Raw genomic sequence first — 27,898 nt, 5'->3', positions numbered from 1 at the left:
GTGCGCCCGGGGGTTGTGCTCGAGGTTGGAGGCGCTGAGCCGGGAGCACACGGGAGCCGGAGGGTGTTTTGGATTCATTCGAGAATCGCGCTTTTTTAAAACGGGGAAACTTTCCTTCGAGTTCGGGAACGGGAAGCCGCCTGTTCAGCCGGTCTTGTTGGGTTCGCTGTTCTGTCTGGGGCAAGAGACCGAAGCGCTTTGCGAGTTGCTAATGGGGAAGACTTCATTTCTGCGGCAGGAGTATTGTCAAAGGAGCGGAGAGGGAGAGGCCGCCGGGGCTGCTAGGACTGGGACCCCGGGGGCGAGATGGTTTGGGGCCCCAGGGTAGCCGCCTCGTGCGCTGCCCCGGCTTAGATGTCAGCCTCCGAGTCCCCAGAGGGAACGAGATGATGCCTTTCTCCCGAGCGCTGGCTGAGCCCCCTGAAAGGCATACTGTGGGCATGTTCCTAACCTTTGCTCCTGCTGCTTGTGTCCCCAGCTGGAGACACACACACACACACACACACACACACACACACACACACACTGAGAAAACAGAGCCTCTCCACCTCTCCGCTTTCACGTCCTGTAAAAGGGAATGGAGGCAGGGCCGGCTAAATGTGTTTATTTTTCTCAGGTAGAGCTCAGCCAGCGAAGGCATGGCTTTGCAGAGCTGGGAAGCCCAAAGGTCTACCAGCCAGGAGTTTTGCAATGAGATCAGGGCAGAGCAGGCTCCACGGACCTTATTATCACTGGCCCGAGCTATGGTGGCAGCCTTTTTCCTTTTTGAGAGGGAAATTTGACAGGAAGCCCTGGGGAATTCTGTAGCTACTTTGTTATCAGGGGATCCTGTGGAATTCGGCTATCCTTCTTACTGGTTTAGGCTGTAGTGTAACCCATGAAAATCACATTCCTACCACTGAGATTAGATTACATAGCATTGCAGAAGGAAAAAATAAAATTAAAAGTCGGGCAAATATCGTGACACCCTGTGTGTGGGGGGGGAGGGGTTGGGGGGGTGTTAGGGAGGTGTGTTAAGGTTGTCATTTTGTTCTTTCTGCCTGGGCAACCCCTGCTAGTGGAGTATTGAAATCCAGACACCTTCCACATGTACTTTTCTTTTTCAATGTTGCATTAATTTAATCTTCAAATATATAGAGGTAGATATAGATATATGAATAAAGATACAGATATGATATATATATATTTATTTATTAGGTGAATATTTTCTGGAATTCTGTCCCTTCAGGGTAAGGCATTAACAGCCTTTGATGCAAGTGTGAGGGGCATTTTGAGCCACAAGATTTAATTTTATGGATCTGGCCACCATTCTTCAGATTCTTTCAAAATGGGATGGGAGAGCAACTGACAACTTCAGTCTTGCAAACTGTAGCCACAAATCCCGTGCAGAAGTTTGCAGAGGCAAAGCTATTTTATCATGACTTGGATCAGAAAGAATGCTGGGATCTTTTTCTAATCTTACACTGCTGCCTCCCACTGAAATGGGGGAATTTGCATAATTCTGGGGGCTGCCTCCCCTCTGAGGTAAGGAATGTGGGCAGGAAGGTGCCATTCCCAGGCTGTGGAGAATCGGCACTGGGGGGCCCAGCACTGTTACCACTCTGAGAGCGCCACTTGAGTTTTTCACCATCTTTCACTGAAAACAAATAGGTGATAATTCCAGGCAAAGAGCTCTCTAGACAGAACTGGAAAAGGATCTTTTCTGGCTTGACGTGATGGTAAATTCTGTTTGCTGTGACTGTGAAACCAGTTTTAACAGGATGCAGTGAGTCTGTGGATGGTGGAAGTCTATAGCTTCATTCTGTTCTCGTAGTCAAAGACTTCCCCCCAAAACCTTTGCATCTCTCAGCAGTGGTGTAGAGAGCTGTGCCCATGTCAGAGAATCTCAGAGCTGGGCACGGGAGCCCAGACAGTGTGCGTAAGCAGGCAAACATTCTGAAGGAAGCTGCCTGTACCTCAGTCAGCCAGAGCTGATCCAAAGTCCAGGGCTGTTGTGGGCCATTGGGGACAGAGAATGGGGCACTCTGGCACCAAGCAGATGTGACAGGTTTGTGCTCTGGGTTGCCTGCGGGGGGAGGAAATGAGGGGCGGCCACCCCAGACTGCCTCTCTGTGAGTTTGTGGTAGCCCTGAGGAAGTGGTTGGATGCCCATCTCCACAGATAGCTCAGCCTTATGAGGAGCTGCAGGAATGTGAAAGGCTCCCACAGAACGGGCTTCTGAGTGTTTTTTCCCCATTTCACCAACGGGGCTTGGGAGCCTTTGCCTGCAGTAAAGGGGAGCCTCTCTTTCCCTGTGGTCAGGAAGCCAACCGCTCTCCAGGAGAGGACCAACTCCCCGCCTTGAGGCAGGGATATGGACACTTGCTCTCTGAATACCAGCGTGCTTCCTCTACTTCCCCCAAATTCAGCAGCAGAGCCTAAAGCTCTCTGTGGCTCAAGATTATGGGAGGAAAGAAAAATCCTTGTTCTCCTCCTCTGCTTGTTGAAGCTTAGTGACCTCTTCTGGGGAACTTGGTGAGGCGTGAACCTGCTACTTGGGTGTATTTAGGGGAGGAGAAGAACCCAACCCACAACTGTCTTAAAGAGAGGGATGCCTAAGCCCCCACCAGCAGTTGCTGAAAGACAAACACTTGCCTTTATTTCAGAGTGTTCGTTTAGCTTCACGAGGCAGTGGCTTCACGGTGATCCTTGGAGGGAAAGGAGGCAAATTGAGCTCTGGTCCTTGGTGACTAAACACCCCAGTCTGTGAGTGTGGAGCACTGGAAAGAGAGCACTCTTCCCGCAGATGCTGGAATGTGCTCCTGGCTCATTCCACCGGGTTAGTCCTGTTGATAATTTGTCCGGCATCTGCCCCAAAGCAAGTTCTCATTGGAGGAGAGTGGAGAGCAACCCCCAGGGCAGAACTCCCTTTTTGATGAGAATCTGATCGCCCGCGGTTTGTAGAGATGATTTTCTCACGAACGTTTTCCTTCTGAGGAGGCCAGTTCATTTAAATGAGGGAAGGAGAGTGAGGAGCAGCAAACAAGCAGTGGGCAGCCACCGTGTGTCATAAATGACGTGATGAAAGTTGAAGGGCTTCCAGCACAGTTGGCCTTTTGCCTTCTAGAACCACCAAACTCCCTGCGTCTTTTGGACAAGCCTTAGTTTATGTCACTGCTGTTGTTTCCTCATCTGTAAAATGGGGATAACAGCTCCCTGCTGGGCTGTTATTCAGGCTAATTGGCTAATGTCTGCAACCCCTTTGAGCTCATCTTCAATAGGTGAATTTACTAGGTTCTCTGGGAGAACCCTCTGCTCCCTGTTTCGCTGTCAGAGACAACTTTTTTTTTTTAAGATTTTATTTATTTGTTTGACAGAGATCAGAAGTAGGCAGAGAGTCAGGCAGAGAGAGAGGAGGAAGCAGGCTCCCTGCTGAGCAGAGAGCCTGATGCGGGACTCGATCCCGGGACCGTGAGATAACGACCTGAGCCGAAGGCAGCAGCTTAACCCACTGAGCCACCCAGGCGCCCCCAGAGACAACTCTTGCAACAAACAGGCTGCCTTACCCCCAGGGCTATCGTAGGGAAAAATAATTGTGTGATAACCTCTTCCCTCTGTTATATTTTACCTGGCCACGCTTAGATCAGAGGGCTGTGGTCATCAGGCATTTCTCTTTCTGTTTCCCTCCTCGGCCTGCAGCCCCAGCTCTGCTGACCTCCCTGAGCGCTGGGTTGAAGTAAGGGGAGGAGGGCCAATTGCCAAGATGCTGCACCTCCTAACGCAGTTCCCCTGAGGGGCAGGCCGGCGCCACACCTCTCCCCTTTCTCATCCATCCAGTGTGGGGGGGGGGGGGCAGAGGTATGGCTTCCAGAGCTAGGCTCAGGGCCCAGGCCTTCCTGTCCACTCACACAGTCCTTGGTGTGAAGTCGCGGCTTGTCCTCTGGAAGCCACCATGTTTATTTGCCGTACAGCTTTGTAGTTCTAGTCCCCAGCGCTAGACCCCTCCGGCCCTGGGGACTGAACTGCCGACTGGGCTCTGTACTCCCGTCCCAGAGCTGTGTTTGGTTTTTACAGCTTCTGATAAGGCCGCCCCACCGGAGAGTGACTAAGAGCCTTATGGCAAATAGGTGAGGGCCTCTGAAAACGCAGAATGCTAATCTTTCCCTTTTTTTTCTCCTCCTTTCCTCCTTCCCCCTTCTACTCCCCCTCGAAATAATCAGACTCCGGCTGGTAATGCAGCTGTCCTCGGGCTGGGCAGCCCTCTGATCAGCCCAGTGTTCTGCTACTGTTCCAGGAGGCCACCCTGCGACCCACCTCTGTCCCCCAGAAGCCCACGCCGGAGAGCCAAGCGCAAGATGAACCAGCGCGCCCCGGGCTCAAGATGCACCAGACCGTCCGCCTGAGCGCCGAGAGCCCGAAGATGTCTGCGTGCAGTGACTTTGTGGAGCACATCTGGAAGCCCGGGTCCTGCAAGAACTGCTTCTGCCTGAGGAGTGACCATCAGCTGGCGCCCGGCCAGCCCCAGCCCAGAGCCGGCCACCTGCCCCCTCCGCCTCGCCTGCCCCCCAGGCCTGACACCTGCCGCCTGGAAGATGAAGCCGTGAACGGCTCGCCCTACTCCAAGCCCACCATCGCCGTGAAGCCCACCATGATGAGCGCCGACGCCTCCGATGTGTGGACAGAGGCAAACCTGAGCGCCGACGTCTCGCAGGTGAGGCTGACTAACGCCTGTGGTATTTTTACAGGGGCTGCTCTTGCTATAACGGGATGGCTGGCCGGCAGCCAGGGAGGGCTGTTAGAGCATGACTCCCGAGGGGTGGCCTCCGGTCGGCCCACCCCATGACTGCTCCTTCCCACCTCCTGCTCTCTGTTCCTAGCTGCGCTCCCTTCAGGCTGAGAACCATCAGTCCAGTCCCACAAGTGGCATTGGAGAGTGTCTTAATTATGTAACTGGTGGCACACAAAAATGAAGCTTTAAAAAGAAAAAGTTTTTAAACTTTTTTTATTGCTAGTTTACAATGCATACACGAGTAGCAGTGATGGCATAAGGAATGCCCCACGTCCACGGCCATGAGTGTCCAAGGATGAACTCATGACCCCGTCTTGCTTCCTCTCTGCCCCCAGCCCCACCCTCTCCTCCCTGGGATTTTAAAGCACACCCCAGGCATTGCACCATTTCTGCCCATGTCTTTAAAAAATAAAGTCTTCCTAAAAAAGGGAACCACAAGGCCATGATCACACTTGACCTGTGAGTGGTCATCCCTTCATATCCACTTCCCAGCCGCTGTTGATGTTTCGCGTTGTGAAGCTTGGATTTCAGCAGTTTTGACCTGGGACCCCTAGAGACCGTTATATCCCCAGAGATTAGGTCCCCCTTACAGAAGTGTAATTATTTAGAGGGCATGTAGAGCCTGCTGCCTCTAGACAGGTCCAGGAAGCTGGAAGTCTAGGATATCTAAGAACCTCTGGGGACTTGTTTGACCTTTTTGCCTCTTCTGCTTTTCCTAAACCATCATGCTGAGTGGATCAGGAAGGGTGTTTGAGCCTATGTGAAATCAGAGGTCAGTTTTAAATTGGAGGAGGCTTAACTGAGGAGCGGCATTTCCTGTGGTTGCACTTAGTTCCATGTCCTTCCAGAACCACTCCATCAGTCGGAAGCTGGTTACACCCATTCACTAGGCTGCACTCAGGACCTTTGGTCTTCGCAGACATAAGCTGGGGACTCCTTCGGTTCAGAATCATCTTGGAAAGGAGGCAAATGGTGGCTCAACTTCTTAAAGTTTTGGGGTACAGGGAAGCTTTAGAAGGGGAGGGCAAGGGGACCGTGACTTCAGTAATGGGAATGACCAATCTACTTCTTTTTTTTTTTTTTTTGAGAGAGAGAGTGTGTGTGTAGGTGTGCATGAGTGGGGGGAGGGGCAGCGGAAGAGAGAGAATCTCAAGTAGATTCCATACTTAGTATGGAGCCCCACATGAGGCTTGACCTCATGACCCCAAGATCATGACCTGAGCTAAAATCAAGAGTTGGACGCTTAACCAGGGGAGCCACCCAGGTGTCCCATGACCAACCCGCATCTTTGTCTCAGAGCTCAACTAGTCCAACCCCTTATGCAATTCGGGCTGAGTCACGCTGCCTGTAAGTTGGAGGGGGAGTAGCTCTTCGGCATGGCCCAGAGAGCAGTAAGGGGACTGGGGACCCAGTTCAGAAACCAGCCCTCACTCTCCTGCCCCACCACCCTCCCAAGCTGTTTCAAAAAGCCCCATGACTTTGGTTTCTTGAGGATTGTACTGTGACACGGGTATTAAAAAACTAACAGACATAAAACAAAAATGCAACTAAACTCAAAATTCTGTTTTCAAAACTCTTAGGAGAATTTCTCTCATCGGGCCATTTTGAGGGAGAAGGCAGAATGTCCTTTTTTAGATTTTTTTTTCCCCCTGCCTCACAGACTTAAGCCAAAAGAATTACAGACCCGGGGTGGGAAGCACAGCTCAGTGTCTGGGAAGACCACTGGCTCCAGGGGGTCCCCAGGCATGAAGAGAGTCTGTGGGGAGATCAGAAGGTAGGCGTGCTCTGCAGGGAGGGAGCTCTGCCGCACGGAAGACCATTCACAATGTCATGGCACTTCCCTCTCACTTTTTCTCTCTTCCTTTTTTCTCTGACAAGGTCTAATGTAAGTCTTTTAACCTTGGGGCTGTGTAGGTCATCTGGAGACGAGCCCCCGGCAAGCTCCCCCTCCCGCAGCAGGACGACGTGCCGATAGTTTACCTGGGCAGCTTCCGAGGCATCCAGAAGGCCGCCGGGCCCTCTGCCTCCACAGATGGGCACACTCGCTGCCCCCCCGCCTATGCCATGGTGGGGCTGCACAGCCTAGAGGCCCGGGGGGAGCGGCCCACCGCCTTCCACCCCGTGAGTTTCTCCCCTGAGAAGGCAGGGCGAGAAGAGAAGCCCATGTTTCCCTACCAAGAGCTGACCTCTGCTCAGGAGAGCTTCCGCCAGAAGGTGGCTGCCTTTGCTGGGATGACCTCTGGCTGTCACAAGGGCCCTGGGCCCTGCCCCTCCCCGCAGCCCCTGCGAGAGTCCCTGCCCTTGGAGGGTGACAGCGATCAGAGGTGCTCACCTTCGGGGGACAGCGAAGGGGGCGAGTATTGCTCCATTCTGGACTGTTGCCCCGGGAGCCCCATTGCCACGGACACGTCACAGGCCGAGAGTTCTCGGTGTAGACCCGGCAGAGGGGACCGCTCCCCGCCGTGCTGGGCGCAGGGAGTGTGTGCGGGGCCCCCCGAGGAGGAGAAGCGGGCTCTGGGCTTCCGGAGGGAGGGTTCCGCAGAGAACCCGCCCCGCCTGGCCCCCAAGAAGCTGTCCCTGACCTCCGAGGTTGCCAGCTCTTCTGACGGCCTCTCCTGTGGGAGCGCCAGCAGCGGGGCCAGCAGCCCCTTCGCACCTCATCTGGACAGTGACTACTGCTCCCTCACGAAGGAGCCTGTGCCAGGGAAGCCACAGGACTCAGGCTGCCACTTGGCAACCTCTAACAGAGGCCTTGGACTAACGGGGGAACCCCAGCCTCCAGCCCACCCCCAAGAGGCAGTACAGCCTGAACCCATCTATGCCGAGAGCACCAAGAGGAAGAAGGTGGCTCCGGCACCTTCCAAGCCACAGGCTGCAGTGGAACAGGCAGCAGCTGCTCGGGGCCAGGGCCAAGGCCAGGGCCAGGTACGGATAGCTAATGCCTGGGCTCAGAAATCAGCATCTGGCTGGGGCCGGGACCGGGAAGGCCCAGACAGGGCTCCCCCGGGGGCAGCCACCATCACAGTCATGGCAGCCCACCCAGAAGAGGACCACCGGACAATCTACCTGAGCAGCCCTGACTCCGCCGTGGGGGTACAGTGGCCACGCGGGCCCATGAGCCAGGACTCTGAGGCAGGGGAAGAGGAGGCTTCAGCTGGACAGGGGACGAGCTCCAGGGAAGGCGCCCGTCCCGATGCCAGTGAGAACACACCCAAGGGGAAGCCTGCCATTCCCCCCAAGCTGTCCAAGAGTAGCCCTGGAGGGTCCCCCGTGTCGCCGTCTACCTCCCCATTCTCGGACCTCAGCGAGGGGAGCGCCACAGGTGGTCCCGGGCCCCAGGCTTCCTCCAGGGCCCCCACAGACTCTGCTGCTTCCTGCCGGGCCAACAGCGTCGCCGCCACCGGTGACTCTGCCCGGTGCCCCCCGCCTGCTGCCGCCGCCTCGACCTTGGACCAGAGGAGGCCCCGGTACCAGACGGGAGCCTGGAGCCGCCAGTGCCGGATAGAGGAAGAGGAGGAGGTAGAGCACGAGCTGTTGAGTAAAAGCTGGGGCAGAGAGTTGGAAAATGGCACCGCGGAGCCCTCGAGCTCCTCCACCTGGCACCGTCTCCGCCCCACGGACAGCTCCTCTGCGCAGAGCAGCAAAGTTGGGACTGGGATGAGTAAGTCGGCCTCTTTTGCCTTCGAGTTCCCCAAGGACAGAAGTGGGATTGAGGTATTCTCACCTCCGCCACCGCCTCCAAAGTCGAGGTGAGTACATGGTCTGTGTGTCCTCGGGGCCCTTCCAGAAACCTTTGCTCTTGTCCTAGATCAGAAGCCCTCAGGCCCAAGCTCTTGAGTCCTGCACTCTGGGCATCAGCATCAGCCCAAAGGCCCTCGTGCCTTTATATAAGCTTCTGAGTTGTTCATGTTTGTGCTCAGCAAACAAGCCTACCAGGAGGGCCCTGCCTGGTCTTTTTGAAACGACTCTTTCCAAGAAGCACTGCCAAGCTGGTCCTCCTCTCTCCCGGTGCTCAGAGCTATGGAAACTGGTGCTGTTTTCCTCCCCCTCTCTCTGAAGTCTCTCTAGCAGGCTTTTCTGGGGAAAGGCCCCATGCAAAAGAAGGCCAGGGGAGACTACAAGGCAGCATTTGGAGAGTCAAAGAGATGGGGAGGCCCCTGGGTGCTGCCAAATGTGTTCCAGAAACAGTTAGGCCTTAGAGCCAAGAGCAGAATACTGGGAGGCTCTGCACGTGGTTAGTAACCTTCAGATGTGGGTTTTTACGGGGAGGAAAAAAAAAGGAGTTCATTTGAGCACGCTGAAACTTACAGCTTTTCTACCGCTTCTCTGCAGTCTCTTGCCAGTTTAAAGTACCTTTCAAAGGCCTAAGAAAAAATAAGTGCCTTTTTAAAGATACTGAGTTGTGCATGGAATATAAATTCTGGGAAAACATAATTTCCCTCTTATTCCAGCAAAGTGGATTTCTACCAGGGAAAGGAGAAACCTTGCTGTGTTTTTTCATTGTTGTTGTTGTTATTGTTTTGTTTTTAAAATGACAGCCTTTCCAAACAGGCCTTTTCTAGTTGTGTCATTTCCAGTGATTCTGTTTCAACCCATGTGCCTCTGGGCTGCTGTCGGAAGCAGGGAGCTGTCCACAGAGAGATGCAGCTGTGACACTTGACTTTGAACATCAAGGCGTCTCGGGCTGTGATGCTCTCTAACATGGGCTTTTTCCATGACCGCTGCTTTGTTCTGGTATTGCACTGGCCGCCTGCCATGCGGCGTAGACGTCCTCCAGGTCCTCAGGTGGTTGCAGACTCCTTTTGGCCCCAGTTTTAACTTCCTGAGTGAATGAGGGAGCCAGCAGCTAAGAATAGCTCCCATTTAAATGGTGCTCACTATGGACCCGGCGTAGAGCTAAGGGAATTAGACCTATTAACTCATCTGATCCTCAGAACAGCCCCAGGAGGTAGGAATTACTACCCCCAATTTATAGATGACAAGGTAGAGATAAAAGGAGCTGATGTCACCTGCCAAGGTTACCCTGGACAGCTCTGCTCCTAACACATAGAGCACTTCAGCAGGTGTAGGAAGTGAACAAGGCATGAGAGTAAAACATGGGCATTGGATCTGTCTGCCTCAGGCCTCGTTAGGTTAGTGGGATGCACGCGCTTTGAACTTGATCAGAAAATCAAGTTTAGACGGCATCTGTCTTCTCTATGGGCTGAGTGATCTTGAGCAAGCCACTTAGGGGTGACTGAGCCTCCCTAAAATTGGATGGGAATAACAATGCTTTTATAACACCCTGTTGTTGAAAGACTCGAGTGTGATGAACAGACTCCAGTAGAGAGGTTAGCTACTATTATTATTGCTTTTTAAAGTATTTATTTATAAATTTTAAAGATTTATTTATTCATTTGTCAGAGAGAGAGAGAGCACAAGCAGGGAGAGCAGTAGGCAGAGGGAGAAGCAGACTCCCTGCAGAGCAAGGAGCCCTATATGGGACTCGATCTCAGGACCCTGGGATCCTGACCTGAGCCTAAGGGAGACACTTAACCAACTGAGCCACCCAGGCATCCTGAGAGGTTAGTTATTATGTAGGCAAGAGCCACATAGGGTTACTGGCGGTGCAGAGACACCCGTACCCTATGGGAACCTTCTGACCCACTCCTAGGCATATCGTCTGAACACCACCTGGTTCCTTGGAGAAGAAACTAAACCTTTCTCATGGAAGAATTAAGGACTTGGCAAAACCAAGTTGCCACAGCAATGTGACTCAGGTAGGGTTTGTGTTAGCGGCCGGGTTGAGATGAGAGTTTTTTGGCCCAGTTTGTAACGATAAAACCATTGGGTTATATACAGCTCAAACCAGGTGGGAATCTCAGAGGTTCTGGGTTCCAGCTCTTAAAAACAAGAACAAACAAACCAAAAAAGTTCTTATTTTCAGGACTTTTGGGGGAAAAAAATCTAGGAAATAAAAATAGCTTAAGGGAACCAAAAAAAAAATAGCTTAAGGGAACCTAGAAAAGAGCAAAGAGCGCCTGGTACTTTTTCAAACAAACTCATATACATAGATATTTTTTCATTTGGGGAAGATGTTTTAAGCATTACTGACAGCTCTTGAGTCATCTCATCTCCCTCGTAGATAAGAGGGTGGGCTTGGGACCGTAAGCTGACTTTTAATTCTGGAACTCGGTACTTACTGAATCCCTCTGAGAAAGGTGCCAGAAACCCATAGTCTTTGAATCTAGCAGGTCAGGGTGAAGGCAGATCACGCTATTCTATGAGAATAGAGCCCACGGGGGATCCAGGACCAATACCAGTACTACGCTGGTAACTACGGCAGGCTGATGTCAGTTTTCCAAGATGGAAAATGTTGGAAGGTCTGTGAATGACATTGAAGGTTAACTCAATTTCTTTGCATGGCCCATCTGTTAATGGGTCCTATTTCTAGGAATCAGCCTCACCCGTGAACAAAAATAGCCAATCTCATGTGACTCAACACTCTAGAGAAAGGGGCTGTTTCATGTAAGACAGTGTTACTTTTCACTTACCTTCACTCAGATCCTCTGCTTTCTTGTACTATTATGGAAGAACAAAGAATCATTTTATGGCTTGGAGTTAAAAAAGGGGGGGGGGGTTTGTCTTGGCTTTCCTGGGATCTCGTTGTGGATGTTTGGCAGTAGCTTTTTTGTTTGTCTGAGATGTTGTCCTCTGTAAGCTTCTGTTGGGGTTCTGGAGAAGACTCTTGCCACAATGCCATATAGGCTAGAGGCTCTCAATGCCCATTTCATACCCTTTAGAGGTCTTTAAGTGCACCCAGTGTTCCTCCCAGCAGATGAGGCATGGTCTGGGTCCACCAAGGTGGCTGCCTTCACGCTCTAGCTCACTGACTTAGACCAACGGACCTCACCGAGGGAAACAAGCATGGGCCTCTTAGTTTCAATGTCACGTTCAAGACTTAAGGCAGTTTCATGAGAGCGGCAGCACCTGGGGAAATAATTAAGATGCAGAAGAATCAAATTTATTTCTGCCTTTTATTTCTTCACAGATGCAAACCTGGTTTTAAAAGACTTACGGCTTTTGAGTGACAAGGTCAGTTGAGGGAGAATCCTCTGATTAGCACAGACAGAAATTTCATAGAGGAACCCCAAATTAGGATGAGAGGCCTGAACTCCGAGGAGGATTGAGAGCATGGCAGGTGAATAAGAATGAAGACAGGTTTATATGGTTTTAGTGGCCAAGGGTCTGGCCCCAGATAAGACTAACCAAAAGAAAAGAGTTTCCCCCAAGAAAGTGACAGACGTTTACTTTTGACGTTGTTACTCATGCTCGTTGTGATTTTAACCCACTGCTTAACTACATACTCCGCCCTCTGCAGGGATTCTGGGAAGCAGAGACCTAGTCTCTCTTTGGGCTTCTGCTCATTCTTGAATCCCTGCTCTCTCTCCCATGTCACTGCCCCCCAGACAGGTGGTGACGGTGTCACAGATGGAGCACATTTCTGTCCCCAGAAGTGGCCACTGGGCCATTGGAATCAAAATCAAAATGACTTCATTGTGTGGTCTCTTAGTAACATGGTCTCTCAGCATGAGCCCCAAGGATGGAAATGGAATGATGGAAATCGGTATTTATCTCAAGACTCCATATCCAATCTGAGTTAAGCTGCAGATGCTTTATTCCTGAGGCATTTTCTGCTACAGTGGATTACCGTAGAATGGCAACAATTTACTAGGAAATCCCATAGTCTTGATGTGTAATGGGCTTTTCTGTGTGGCATTTTAAGAATCACAGTTTGTATTAGAAAGCACTATGTGTGCTCTGAGAATCTTTTCTGGCTGTGTTTAGCCTTTTTGACAAAGCTGAAATAAGTTGGCTGGAGGTCGAATCGATCCAGGGAAGAATGAACACTGGGGAGAGTTCAGGGAGAGAGACTGCTCCCGCATATACACTCAGAGTTTGGCAAACAGAACAAAGCACACCAGCAAGGCACGTTTGTATTCTCCCTGCCAGGGGCAAATTAATAGTTGGCTTCTTCCCCGGAGTTTATGGATAGAAACTGAAAACACTGGACATCTAATGATGCTGTCTGGACCAGGGAGGATTGAAATTGATTCCTTTATTTCTATTCTGAAATTTAGAAAAATCACCGGCTTGAACAGTAGTCTATATCAAGAATTTGGAACTTCTCTCCATTATGGAGCATACATCCATGGGTAAGGCTAGGTAGGGATTAGATTCTTTCTGTAATCCCTCAGGTGTCTACTTCTGTGTAAGGTGCTAAAACACCAGTGATTGGGTTCTGGCCCTCACGGCCCTCGAGGGTTGAGTGGGTATAAACTAAATCAGCGAATGTGTCGCCTGACCACCATGGGCTCTGCCCTTGTTGTTTTGGTTCCTTTTGATGAGATTCATTATCACAGCAACTGGAGTCTCAGCACATCCTTGTTCTGTTGGGTAACACAGAGGTAGGTGCAGCTTGGTGTCCCAGAGGAGTGAAAGAATAGTCCTTCCTTTCAGTGCCTTTTGACCCCATTCAAGATCAAGGTTAGTACCAGTTTATAGATAACCATTTATTTTTTAAAAGGCAAAATGGGGAGGCAGATGCTCCTTGAAGGTCAAGTGCATGCTTAGCCATCTGTAAAAACACAGTAACCTCTTTGGAGTATGGTACATAATAGATGCTCAAGAAATACATGTTGAATTGTAGGTAGAGAAACATGCTCGGCTTATCTCACTTTCTGCAAAAGCACTATGCTTTGACATTAGGAAATGTTGAGAAAGGAAGAAGTAGCCTTAAACTCTTATATCCAAGTATTTTTTCTGAAACCCAGGTTTCTGGATTGCCCCAGTACTCTGTTTAGGCAGTTAACACAGTATGTCTTACACCATGTTCAATTGGATCCCTATTTGTATCTTGTCAAGAATTTGTAAATTCCTGGAAGTGTAGGAGCCATGTTCTGTATGTTTTCCTTTGACTTTCCCATAGGGTGCCTCAGCATATACCTGGGACATAGTAGATATTCAATAAAGGATTATTGAATGAGGGGGGGGGGCAAAAGGCCAGAGAGAACTACAGAACTTGGCCTGATTTTTCACTAGATATCCTCTTATAATTCTGTGCCTAGCCTTGCTCAACAGAACAGTCACCTTGAGCGGAAGAAGCCGAAGTTAATAATTATTAATGCTTCAAGGTGGGCATTTCAAGGTGCCCTATAGGCACAATGCATCCTTTCATGGATTAATTTCTCTCCAGTGCTTATACATTTCGGTTTTGCAACTGGGCTCATACTCTGCTCTTTTTTTTTTTTTTTCCAAGCTGAACAGGTGTGTGGATCCAGCCCTCTCACTTGCCATAAGAATGTTCCTTTCAGGTAGTTATCACCTAAGCACCTTTCTCCCCACCAGGGAGTCGCAAGGAAGTCTGGGTGTGGTTTCACTGCTCTTAGGAAGAGATTCTTCATGCTTCCTGAGGTGGGTTGGAAAACATGGGTGGGCCGTATGCTCGAGCCCCCTTCGACCATTAAGTGATCCGGCGGAGTTTTTCCTAAAATAGCCAGCCTACTTTTTGGGTATAGGACTCACCAGTTGGTGAGAAATTATCTATTTGTGGTGCAAGTCGTTTGTTACACTGTATTAGGATCTCCGGTGTGCTCAGGGAGGGATTTTCTCTTATCAGCGTTGATAGACCAACTACGGAGAATACTCCGTGGCCCTTTCTGCAGCTGATAACCTTCAGAGTTTTAAGACCAGTCTTCATCCTCTGCACTAGAATTGCTCACTGTTTTTTTATATTGACTCTTGGTCTCATCCCTAAAGCTGTCAGTTGTTAGGGGTGTTCATGCTCTTTCCATACAAGTTTGTAAAACTCTCCGTTTTGATGAGCTTTTGTCTGTTGGCTTGGATGGCTGGACTCTCTGTGCTTCTCTAACGGGCTGACTCCCAGAAACAACTGTTCTTTCCTGGGGGGAAAAGGGGAACTTCTAGACTGAAGATAGCTATAAGAAATCCTTCCCTTTTTACTCATCTTACTGTCTAGTACCTATCACTGTCAGATGATCCCCTGACTTCCTGGTAGTTCGGTTTTTGGCCACTTCATGCTCATGTATGCTTGTACTATAAAAACTTATCTGAAGTTGGAAAGCTAGGCAAATAATGGGCAGTGTTACCATGTATGTTCCCGGGTTATAGAACGCCCTTCAGAATGGCTTCCGCTCTTTGGGGAGCTTTGGATGGTAGTCAAAATGAATGAAAAAAATACAATGACATTGGATAAACCCAAGGATAGTTGGGATAACTTGATATATTAGTAAGTAATAAGACCTTGAAGATCAGGGAAAAAGGGAGGAAGTCTTTGGAATTTTAGAACTGGTCACAGTGGGGATGTCACTTAAAGCTTATTCATATATGTAGCTCAAAAGGAAGATTCTGTGATGGCATATTCTTGAACCGTGAGGGCAGTGCGGTTGCACTGTCCATACCAGTTCCCCTCAACGGGAGTGACAGCCTGAGCCCCACATGGAAAACAGGGAGACCCTGGGCCCTCCCTGGAGGAAGGTTCACCGTGGTCAGTCAGTACTCTCAGCACGTTATGCCAGCACAGGGGGTAGACATGTGTGCCAGATACATGTTAATTTAGGTCTAACAACTATTCCCTACACTAATTCAAGGGTTTTACACCTGGGAGAGGATCTCTGTTCTGTCCAGCTCAGGTCGTCCTGAGCAGACTTTGGCGGACTATGGTCTCTCTTTGATTATGACCTCAAAGTCCAGATAGTTTGAAAATGAAAATTCCATATTATAAATGTAAATATTATAGATGTATCATATAAATATAACATAAATATATTATAATATAAATACATGTTTTCATAATGCATAGTAGATATAATTTTTCTGCATCTTCCGGGCTAGTGGTGAGCTAGGTTGTCTGTTTCAGAGATGTTCAACTTGGGGATGGAGCATGTCTCCCGAGGAGCAAGTACAAGAAAGCCAGGACAAGAATATTCACTGGTCTGTTACATTTGCTTTGTGACCTCCCTTTTAGTCTTTCAAAACGCCTTTATGTCCTCTCCAAAACTTGAAACAGAAATTGTTTCTACCAGTGAATCCTAAATCCAGCTCCTTGATCCTACTTCTTATCCTACTTCCGATGCTTGCCCATGCCTCTTATAAAAGCAGAGAACCATAATGAAAGAGGCTCTTCTTACAGTTCAGATTCTGAAGTTTTCTTGGTTTTAACAGTTGATCAGTCACTAAATATTGAGGACTCAGAGTAGGTAGAGCTAATATGAGTTACTGAGTAAAATTCAGTATACAAATACAGTATGTCCTGCACTCTCCGTTTTTCCCTGTATGCCTCAGAGAAACATTTGGGTCTGTAGAGGAACACATATGATGGAGATCATCACAACATTGTTCCCGGTAGAGGGTAGGTGGGGCAAGCCCAGGTATTCCTATCTAGGAAAACAGAAAGTAAAAGGTCTAGGAAAACAGAAAAGTAAAACATCATGAGTATGAAATGAAATACTTAATGGCAGTCAGACATTATGGGCTGGATATATATGCAGAAACATGGAAGAAACTTAAACTAGCCTTGGGAGAAGTAACTAAGAAACAGAACAGGATCTCTAACACAGTGTAATTCTATAAACTGAAAACACATAAGGCAACAACGTGTCTTTTTAAAAGATCAATCCAAGGGTATACATCCAAGGAAACACAGTGAGTACGTGCAAGTGGGAAACTGAAGTGGAGGGTTAGTGTAGAGATGGGGAGGAAGGGAAAAGCCAAAACAAGGCAGATCTGTGTAAAGGTGTATGGCATAATCCAGATCTCACCTTCTGCCCTGGAAGTGAGTAAGAACATAAAGAAGGACTGAATCATGGAGAATGGGGACTTACTTGCAAGAAATAAGGAAGGCGGGCACCTGGGTGGCTCAGTGCGTTAAGCCATTGCCTTCGGCTCAGGTCATGATCTCAGGGTCCTGGGATCGAGTCCTGCATCGGACTCTCTGCTCAGCAGGGAGCCTATTTCCCTCTCTCTCTCTCTCTGCCTGCCTCTCTGCCTACTTGTGATCTCTCTCTATCAAATAAATAAATAAAATCTTAAAAAAAAAAAAAAAGAAAGAAGGAAGGCAACTAAGATTATCAAGAAAACTGTTGAATGTTTGAAATAGTTGCTTTGTTGCGTGAGAGGTCAAGTGCAAGGATTGCCAGGGAGCCCCAAGAGCTCGATGAAGGCAGGAAGCATCTATTAATTGAGGTCCCCAGCTTCTTGGTTATGCACTTTCCTGGAGAAGCAGTGGGCTGCCTGGTGCAGGAGTGAAGATGGAAAGTGTTTGAACTTACCTGGTGCAATATTGTGATTTGTAAGAAGTAAACGTTTGGTCTCCATTCCCTGTTTCTGGCACAGAGCTCCTAAAACCCCTGGAGTTTGCTAGGTGATGAATTTCCTAGGAGCCATAAAGGTGTGTTTTATTATGTTAATGAGGTGACTTTTGAACCCGCCTAAGTATGGGGGCTGGTTGCCAGGAAATCAGCCCTGCGATTTGAGGGTTGGAACTTTCAGCCCCACCCCCCAGCCTCTGGGGAGCAGTGAGGGGCTGGAGGTTGAATCCTTCTTCTTTCTGTGGCCAATGCTTTAATCAGCTGTGCCTCTGGAACGAAGCGTCCATAAAACCACCCAAAGGATGGCGTTTGGAGAGCTATGAGGTTGGTGAACCCTCGGAGATGCGGGTGGAGTGGTGTGGACCTGCTGAGGTCATGGGTGGTTCCGAGCCCTTTCCCCACACCTTGCCCTGTGCGTGGCTTCCATCTGGCTGCTCCTGGGTTATAGTCTGTTAGTGAAGTGCTTCTGTGAGTTCCTTGAGCTGCTCGAGCAAATGAATCGGACCCAGGGAAGAGATCATTGGAACCTCCGATCTGTAGCTGGTCGGTCAGAGCACAGGTGATGACGTGGACCTGGGATTGTCATCTGCCACAGGGGGCAGTTTAGTGGGGACTGAGCCCTTAACCTGGAGAATCTGATGCTGTCTCTGGATGGTTAGTGTCAGCACTGAGTTCAATGGTAGGACAGCCAGCTGGTGAGAATTTGTGGTGTAGGGAACCCTCCCTCCTGAAACCCGGAGGTTTCAGCCAGGGCTGTGGGAGATGGGGGGTGGGGGGAGAGCGCAGCTAACAAAGGGCTGAAGAGGTGACCCGGGAGTGGGAAAGAAACCTCATCCTTTTTGGGCAACACACTGGGCCAGAGTAGAGAGTGGAAAAGATCATCTAGTGGCTTTGTTACAAATAGCCTCACTCTCCCAAGCCAGGAGGATAAGAACAAAGTCTAACGTAAATACACATGGATTTCTTAAGCCAATAGTTGGGCTCAGAAATTGGGTCAACAGAGTGGACTTGGAGCATTTGCTGAATCAAGAGAAAGAGGGAAAGATAATTCTGAAAGCATTGTTGCCAAAACCAGTAGTCTAGAAACAGAAAGATTTCTGGTCAGCCACAGATTGTATTGGTGGATGGGTTCCAAGAGAGATAGGTCAGGAGTGGAAGAGCAGTAATTCCCAAGTTGATGAGTAAGAATTTGCTGCTGCTTTGGTTTACTCAGTCACCAGAGTCCTGGTGAGAGGGTGGAGAGGTGTTGTGAACAGGGAAGGAATCATGCGAGGTTCTTTTTTGCAGAGGAGAGACAGGCTAATACCAGAAAAGAGGTTCGTCTGTTTCTTAATTTGTGTGTAATGGATCTAAGCAACCTGGTCATCTGTGCAGTACCTTAGCCCTGAGCCTGGGGCCACACTACAATTTAGTGACATCTGGAATCATAGATTCATACTGAGGTCTGGTTGATGGACAGATTGGTTCTTCTTCATTACTTTAGAATAATGCCTATCTTCAAAGCATCATCCTGATGAATTTTCTTCTTTGATCTCTTTCTCTCTCTTTTTTTAAAGATTTTATTTATTAATTAGAGAGAGAGAGAGTGTGTGTGTGTGTGTGTGTATGTGGGAGAGCACACAGGTGGGGGGAGGAGCGTACAGAGAGAGGGAAGGAGAAGCAGATTCCCCACTGAGCACAAAGCCCAAGGCCTGGGGCTCCCTCCCAGGACCCCAAGATCATGATCTGAGCCGAAATCAGACACCCAACCAACTGAACCATCCAAGTGCCCCCTTTGAGTCTCTTCAAGGACCATAATAAAAGTAGAGATTTCAGAGTGAAATCTGTGACCCATGTGCCTTTTTCTGCTTCTATCCAGGGAATTACTCAGTTTACTAGAGGCTGCTGAAGTCCTCCCTCTGTCTGTCTGTCTCCATCCAACCATCCATCTTTCTGTGCACCTGGTACTGTTTTTGGCACGTAGCAAATATTAACTCATTGCCTCTTGCCTAACAGTCCGGTGAGATAAGTATGATCGCTTACCCCATTAGGAGAAACGGGCTGGACGGGCAGCTGAAGCACGGAGAGCTGAGGCGCCCAGCCAGTAAGCCGTGGAGCCAGGATCCAAGCCAGGCAGCAAAGCCCTTTGGGGTTCACATAACCTCCCCATAAGAACCCTTCCTAGATGACTCTGAAATCCTTCTGGAAAGTTCCGCAAATGCTTGCACGCTGTTCCTCCCAAAGGCTCCCGCAGGTGTTCCCACACCGTGCTCGCCCATAGGCGGCCCAGCCGTCAGGGTAACCCTCTGGATTGCAGCTGCTTGGTCATCCATTTGTTTCTCGTCTCCTTTTCATCTTCTCTTCCTCTCTGCCCGCGTGTGAACCTGTAAGATCATCCTCCTTGACTTGCCAGGCCAGGACTCAGGGCCTCTTTACCTCTATTGGAGATAACAGGTGGTGCACTGGGGGTGGGGTCTCTCTTACCTGCTCCCCGACAGCTCCTGGCCTGTCCTCAGCCTCAGCTCAAAGCTCCCCAGGCCAGGTAACGCCAAACCTCTGCCTGCCTTCTTCAGCATCAGGCTGCCCGGACCTTCTCTAGTTAAGTACACAAAAGAACATGGCCGCCTGGGGCCACGGATTAAGGAATTTTAATTTTTGGAGACCTGAAAGGTGATCTTTTAAAAACCTACATATCTTTCATTGCCAAAGTAGATCTGTATATCATCAGGGCAAACGCCTTCAAATTTCCATTTGACCAATTCAAGCATTTTTATCCTTCCCTAAAACTAAAGACTGACCTAAATGTGTACATGTGCACATCCCTATCTTTAAAAATAAGTATGGGTTTATTCCTGTTTTTAAGTGGTTTGCATTGAATGCAAACTGCATTCATCATCAGGTTGAACCAAAGGGTTTTTCAGCTTGTAGAGCTATCGAAGTCACTAGTGCATTAACTGCAAATGCAAATTTATTAATTTGCATTGTGGGGAACATTGAGGTCTTCTGACCAAAAATGAAACTGATTTCATATCTTTATACATGCTAATAAATCAGGGGGGAAGCATGCCCCCCGAGTACACTGGACTTTATTAACCCTTTCCTGTGACACTGAGATACTTGGAATATAACTCCCCTAGCATTTTCATCAAAGAGAGCCAAAAATAAAAACAATAAAAACCTTTGGCATAGTTACCTGCCTTTTCAACCCATCTCCTGAAAAGAATTTTTTTTTTTTTAGAAAAAATAATTTTTTTAACTAGAAGATTTGTAGAAGTTCAGGATATTTGGGGACTGTTGTATTTTGTAAATATGAGAAAGGTTCAGCTGTTGAATCCAGCCTTATTGGGGGTGTTTGCTCCGTGTTCCTGCCTTTTGCAAGATTTGCTGGGCAAATGTAATTCTTTACCAAAAGGAAACATTTATGTTCCCAGATGCCACCAAGTTATTAAAACAGAAGCAGATAAACTTAGTCAAGAAGTATTTAGTAATTACTGTGTGTTCCAGTATATTCTGAGTAGGACACAGCTCCTCGAACAATTTATAATTTGGGCGTGGTAATAAGCCTGTCTCACATGAAACAATTAGAATAATCTAACCAGAATTATAACCTAATGCCCAGTGATGTGAATCAGACTCAGCTCGGTGTGCTTTCCAGAGGAGACGGGCCAGTCAGAAAAGACTGCAGGGATTTGGGAGGGATTTGTAGGTAAGTGATATGGACCCTGGGTTTGAGGGTATAAAGCTTTGAAAGAAAGAGACAGATGTTTCTTCAGAGCTAAGATAGGCAGGGGACAGTAATGCAGAGTGCTTTAGGGACGATGAGAGATTAGGCCAGTTGGAGCAAAGGCTTAAGGAGGAGAAGTAATAGTATATAAACAAGATGGTAATCATTTTTTTCCCCAAACAAGAAGTCTAGCTATATATTCCAATATATAAACAGTGGGGGAAAATGTTTTAAATTGAGATTAGTGAAGAATATCTGGGGTATGTATTTCAGTCACCACAGAGCACCCAAGATCCCATATGATGGCCGAGGTTAAGCATACTTAACAAGAGCTCTGTATAGAGCTCATCAGCCTCAGCTGACATTATGAGAGCAGTGTTTTAGAGAGATTTGGAGTCAGGATGCTCAACTCCCAAGACTGCAAATGTATTCTGAAGGTATAGACTGAACCCTCTATATACTTTTTTAGGGGAGCTGGATAAGTATTTATCTCCCAGGTCATAGGTCTGTTGAAGCAAGAATGGCATCATCTCTACTCACTGTTGTAACCGCAGTATTTAACACAGTGCTCAGCACAGAACAGACAGTCAAAGTTTATGTCTTGAAAGACCTGGGAATGCTATTCAGGACAGACAGGACAGGGGACGTGCTGCAGCTAATAGAGGCATAGGATAAGTAAAAACAAAAACAAAAACAAAAACGAGGTGCTTTTATTCACCGAGCAAGCTCAGCTTGAATCATTTAATGATCTTGACCTTAGGATGTGGCTACATAGTAGAGAGTGAGTGGGGTGAGGCTGACTGTGTTTCAGAGCATATTTGAATTGCCGCTAACATTGGAGCCCAACAAGACAATTGGAGATTGAGAGCTGCAGGTCAGAGGCAGAGCCGTCCCTGTTTTCCTGTGCTTTTGCAGGAAGTGCATTTTATAGAAAAGTCAGAGAGGAACTAAGGGGAAAGGAGAGCTCTGAGCGGTGAGTTCCCAGCCGGCTGACCACACACTCCCGGCACTGCCACCGAAGCTGGCCCTCCTCTTCGGGGCTGCTCCATGGGACCCTGTAGCCCCTGGCCCAGCCCGTCCCTGGGCTCTGGGGGGCCTTGCCAATGAGGATGACGCGACGCGCCAGAGTTTAGGATGGTAAGAGGTTCTCCTTCTTTGATTTAGGCACGACTTATTTGCATCTGAAACTAGCCTGTTTTCACTTCTTCTGGGTAATTTTAAAAAATGGATGTAGCGTCTTCTAACCCGTGTGTGCTTTCAGATCTAGTTCAGAGGGTTTCTCCAAGTCATCACCAAACTTAGCAGTGAATTCAACCAGCCCGAAGGCTTGATGTGCAGGTGCACCTGGGTCTGGAGTCCTGGGTCTGAAATCAGGCTCTAGCATCCTTTGGGGTTTCATAAGCTTCTGCTCCGGAGGCAAAAACTTCTCAACTGAATGTGTGTGAACTGAACACAGTTCAGGACAGTGAGAAGGACACTTGGCCTCCGTCACACTTTACAAACCGTGATGTCCGATGAGAGCCTGGTGGATGTGCTAAGCTTGAGCCGCGGTCCCCGCCGCAAGCTGGGGCTGGGAATCCGCTAAGAATTTTGGACATTCTGGAAGCTTGGTGGGTATTTTTAGATGAGTCTTGTTCCTATGAATGAGGAAGTCCGGCAGATGGCTCTTGTGCCTGGATTTTTTTTTTTTTTTTCCCCAGCTTTCTACCAATACAGTTCGGAGAAAACACTGGCAGGGCTTCTTTCTTGAAGGACAATGGGGGGAAAAGCCATTCTGAAAACACCGGGCGGCAGCTGCAGGGCTCAGTCTCTAAGGACACGGGGCGCAAGCTGTGTATTTCATCCTCCTCTCCTGTGACTCTAGCTCATCGACAGGAGGCAGGGAAGGAAGTCTGAGTAAGAACAAGTCGTTTATCACCCTGCGGGAGCAAAGACATCTGTGCAGGCCGTGCTCTCCCTGCCGCTGATAAGAATGTTATTCACCACCCAGAGAGGAAAGACCGAAGTCTGTGGTTTCGGCCGGTTGAAGCCACTTCCTTAAATGACATGACATCAGATTGCAAATTCTAGATGGTTGGCACCAGTTTTATGAAGAGCAGATCAAATTATTGTTAATGAGGGGAAAGCGCCTTTAGAAACAACTGGTAGAGTCTTGGCTGTGGCCTTAGGTCCGACAGAACAAACCAATGGTGCTCAGAGAAGTCACCCTTGGAATAGTGAGCCTTTCCCTGGGATTCTTAAGCAATGTCTTGCTTACACCGATGGAGCACACAAAAGCAGCTGGATTGTAGGTGTGTGCTCTGACGGTCAGCTTCCCCTTTCACTCTGAAATCTGAGCTAGTTTGGCTCATTCCCTACTTAAAATGGCAACGCGTTAAGAGCACAGATTCCACGGGATTCCAAGAAAGAAGGTTTTTGATGCAATTCATATAAAAGAGTCATCGCTCCCAAGATCTCACTATGATGAGAAAGGGTTACCCCTTGCTTCCCCGTTTACACCGGAGCATTCCAGATGCCTACTGGGCTTTTGTTACCCAGCGGGAGCCTGGGCTGCTCAAGCCTTTTTAGTAGAGAAATGGTCGTCTTCCCAGAAGCCATGAAAACATGAAAATTCCCCCTGTGCGTAGGTACTGAGATTTCCCAAGTCTAATTTTGAGGCTCCCCATGTCCCTACATGTACACACATGCTGCCGAAAATTTATCCTGCAACCCCGAGAATAACTTTGTCTGCATCCACGTGATGAGTTCAAAACTGTGACTTCTCCCTGCTCGTGACTAGACGCAGAAAAACTGATTTTGGAAGTCTCAGAAGAGTTGCTTAGGTCCGTTTTCCATCTATAACGCTCTTCTGTGGTATTACCAACCTTCTCTGAATCTGCCCGTCCCACCATGGGGCCTGGTGGGAACCCTGTTGGGTCCTCCTCTCTGTCCGTCGCCTTTCTGGGGCTCAGCATCAGGTCAACGAGAACAGCCACCCATAGGTTCATGCAGGCCCTCCTGACTTTCTGTCCTCCTAGAAATGTTCATTCTCCATTTATCAAATATGTTAAGCATACAGGGAAGTTCAAAGAATAACTTAGCTGTCATGTGTCCTCCAAAGATTTTTCAAGTGTTATTAGTCATTTTAGATTTTGAAAATGAAAACGTTACAGGTTCAGGGGAAAAGGACTTCATATCTAGTTTCTGCTTCCATTTCCCACTGTTACCCAGAGTGTTCACTAACTTGAAGGTGATGAGTATTATTTCCATTTGACTGCATATATAGGATAAACAAAAAAATTGCAGCATCATTATGTATTTTTAAAAATATATTAAAATGGCATCACACTGTACTTGAGACCTTTTGCAAATTACTTTCTTTTTTTAATTGAACTATATAGTTGGCATACAATATCATATTAGTTTCGGGTATACATAGTGATGCAACAATTCCATACGTAATGAAATGCTCACCACGATGCCTAGTTACCATCTGTCACCCTGTGAAGTTACTATAATACGATTGACTATAATCCCTGTGCTATACTTTTCATCCTTGTGACTTACTTATTTTATAACTGGAAGTTTGTACCTCTTAATCCCATTCCCCTATTTCAACCGTTCCCCCCTTTCTTCCCCTCTGGCCACCACTAGTTTGTTCTTTGTTTTTGAGTCTCTTTTTCTGTTTTTTTGTTCATTTGCTCATTTTGTTTTTTAGATCCCACATGTATGTGGGCTCCTAGGATATTTTTGTCTTTCTCTGACTGATTTCACTTAGCCTGATGCCTTCTAGATGCATCCAGGTTGTTAGAAATGGTGAGCGTTCTTTTTTATGACAGAGTGATATCATTGTATATACCTATGACTTCTTCTTTATCTGTTCATCCATCAGTGGACACTTTGGTTACTTCCGTATCTTGGTTGTTGTAAATTACACTACAGTAAACATAGGGGTGCCTCGGTCTTTTCAAATTAGTGGGTTTTCTTTTTTTTTTTCAGGTAAATACCCAGATGTAAAATTACTGGGTCATATGGTATTTCTATTTTTAATATTTTGAGGAATGTCCGCACTGTTTTCCACAGAGGCTGTACCAGTTGGCATTCCCACCAACAATGCACAAGGTTCCCTGTTCTCCACATCCTCGCCAACACTTGTTATTTCTTATGTTTTTCATACTAGCTATTCAGACTGGTGTGAGGTCATTATCTCATTGCAATTTTGATTTTCCCCAAGCTGCTTTTAACATTCAACATTTAAGAATCATTTCAGTATTAGTACATTAAGTCAAGTTCATTTATTTTTTAGTTATATGTCATATTCCATTATAAGATTATACCACAATGTATCCATTATTTTACTGATGGACACTGGACTGTTTATGATTGTTTTTACTCTTAGTAACACCATGAAGAACCTGTCCATGTATGAGATTTTCTTTAGATCTGCACTGATTGGTACAATAGTCAGTAGCTTAAAATGCAGCTACTCTAAATTGCATTGTGCTGTGTGTATAAAATACACACCAGAATTTGAAGATTTAGAATGAAAAAAAAAAAGTAAAATATCTCATTAATGATTTTTATACTCATTACCTATTAACTTGACAGTATTTTTATATATTTTGTTTAAATAAAAGATATTATTAAAATAATTTCACCTGTTACTTGGCTACTAAAAAGTTTAAGATTATATATATATGATTTGCACTGTAATTTTTTTGGACAAGGCTGGTCTAGATCAGGGCCAGTAATTACCATCTACAGTATGGTAATCTGTGTTTGTAAATAAAGTTATTGGAAAACATGTCCATTCATTTACATAGAGTTGATGATTGCTTTCCTGTTGCCATAGCAGAGTTGAATAGTTGTAACAGAGACCATATGATCCATAATCCTAAAATATCACCCATCTGGCCTTTTAAGGAAATGCTTGTTGACCCCTATTCTAGAGCAGTGATCTTTAGCCATTTTTTAACAATGACCCACAATAAGAAATGTGTTGGCTATCATGACCCAGTAGGCACACACCTGAAACGAAAGTTTCACAAAACAATGTTTCAAAAATCCTTACTGAAATATTTTCGTGTTTTCTGGTCCCATAGGAGCCTATTTTGTTAAACTGCAGGTAAATTGCCATGACTCACTAAATTGACTGGGCTGCACATTCACTACTAGTGATTTGAATAACATTTCTCAAGGACATCTATCCAAGGGGTGTGTGTGTGTGTATGTGTGTGTGTCTTCACAGACACACATTTACATATTTTTTTAGTTTTATCTGTTTGTATACATTCCATTCAGTGTTTTTCTAGGTTTATGGACTGGGGAGCTTTGCCAGCTCAGCAGCTCTGGTGCTGTAATTTCTCCCTTGGCAATTTTCTGGGCCTGAGGAGCAAGAGACTCCAAAGGCCACTTTGGAGGGGCTGGGTCATTGCATTGCCACAGAGCTGACTTCTGTCCTAGACCCAGGAGTTGTCATTACTCACAGCTGCATACCTAGGCTTTATCTGCAAAAGCCATGATTGATAGATCAGATGAGAATAAAAATATTTTACAAAACTTTCCATGATTTTATTTTGCCAGAGGGTAAAATAAAGATAATCTACTGCCAGAGCACTTCCTGAGGATCTGATATTTCCCAGAGCCCTACAGTGACATTAAAACGTAAGGCATACTATTGGTCGTGACCTGGCCATCACTGTCACAGCTTACACTTGACAGCTGTAAGCTATTTCTCAATGTGGGTTCTAAGAATTGGGGGTGAGGAGAAGGACGTGTCCCTGAAGAGTATTTTCATGGGAGCTAACAAACTTTCTCTAAACTTTTCTGGTGATCAGTACAGCATCCCCACGACCGCAAAGACCAATGGAGGGTCTGGCAATGTTGAACACAAAGAACAGTCGATACATTCTTGACTGTAAGGTCATGTGCATTAAATAAGGCAGCTCTGATGCCAGATCAATACTGCATTGTATATTTCCTACAGCCGATATTGAGATATAGATCTGCTGTAGTGGGAACAGGACTGTCATCAGGAAATACCAGTTTGGACAAATCTGGGTTACCACCAACAGGGAGAGAGCTAGATTGATTGTGGTCTGCCTCACTTGGTGGCAAAAATGTCAGGTCAGATTGAATATTCATGTAGTCCTTGGGAAAAGGGAAGGAGAAATCAATAAGCTAACTGCTTTACCTGATAACAGGCAGTGTTTTCTCCAAGGCAAGTTATTTATCTCTTGAACTTGGTATTCCGGTCATGATATGTTGGTAATGGTGTCTTAGAGATGCAACAAAAGATTTCATAGAAAGCCTAAGGGCAGATTCTATGCTTCAGGAAGAAGGGTTATGTTAACATATTTCTGAGCATTGTACTAGAAGTCTGGTTAAATTGATAGAAAGTTTTCGTTAATTCCAAGGAATAACCTAGACCCTTTGAAACTCTGTTAAGAGAGTACCAGACAAGAGGAAATCCCACCTTTTTAGGCCTAATTTGCAATTCATTTGCCCTGTGATCCTGCAGAAGCTACCCAATCTCCGTATATCTCTGTAATCGACTCGTATGATAACGTTCGTGTTTTTCTTCATAGAGATGTTGTACAGTCTACAATAGGGGACATATGTTTTGGCCAACAGGGTTAGAATATGAAGGCGGTTCCTCCTAAATCATGATTTTGGATTTGTCAAAATTTCATAGACTCACCCGTCCTAACCGTACTTGACAAATCTCCTACCATTCACGTGCATAAGGTTTCAAAAGTGTGCCCGTTCTCTCTTCCCAGGATCATCTTTTTTTCAAAACTTAGCTGGTGCTTCAGGTTTCCAGAGCATAGTAGGTTCATGACCCATTGCCTGGCTTTTGAACTGAACCCAAATTAATCACTTTTCTTGTTTGTTCTTGCATTTTCCAGGCACCTTTTAAAAATGAACAAGAGCAGCTCTGATTTGGAAAAAGTAAGCCAGGGCTCTGCAGAGAGCCTCAGTCCTCCCTGCAGGGGCGTCCACGTCAGCTTCAACACGGGCTCCACGGACAGCCTGGCCTCAGACTCCAGGACCTGCAGTGATGGAGGTAACAGACTTGAC

At 47.2% G+C, this 27,898-nt stretch overlaps 1 protein-coding gene across 1 annotated transcript in view; it reads left to right on the top strand.

The window, feature by feature from the left end:
- PRAG1 (PEAK1 related, kinase-activating pseudokinase 1) overlaps positions 1-27,898 on the top strand; it is a 46,741-nt gene that overhangs the window by 284 nt on the left and 18,559 nt on the right. Inside the window, exons 2-4 of the mRNA XM_082715637.1 lie at positions 4,200-4,690; positions 6,683-8,517; positions 27,727-27,884. Of these exons, the coding sequence (XP_082571763.1) occupies positions 4,361-4,690; positions 6,683-8,517; positions 27,727-27,884 (2,323 nt within the window). The 5' untranslated portion in view covers positions 4,200-4,360. The remainder of the gene's footprint in view (positions 1-4,199; positions 4,691-6,682; positions 8,518-27,726; positions 27,885-27,898) is intronic.

The sequence above is a fragment of the Mustela nivalis genome (genome assembly GCF_964662115.1).
Source record: "Mustela nivalis genome assembly, chromosome: 20".
Classification (NCBI taxonomy): Eukaryota; Metazoa; Chordata; class Mammalia; order Carnivora; family Mustelidae; genus Mustela; species Mustela nivalis.
Note: the sequence above shows the minus strand (reverse complement) of the source record. Positions and strands in the feature narration are given on the sequence as shown.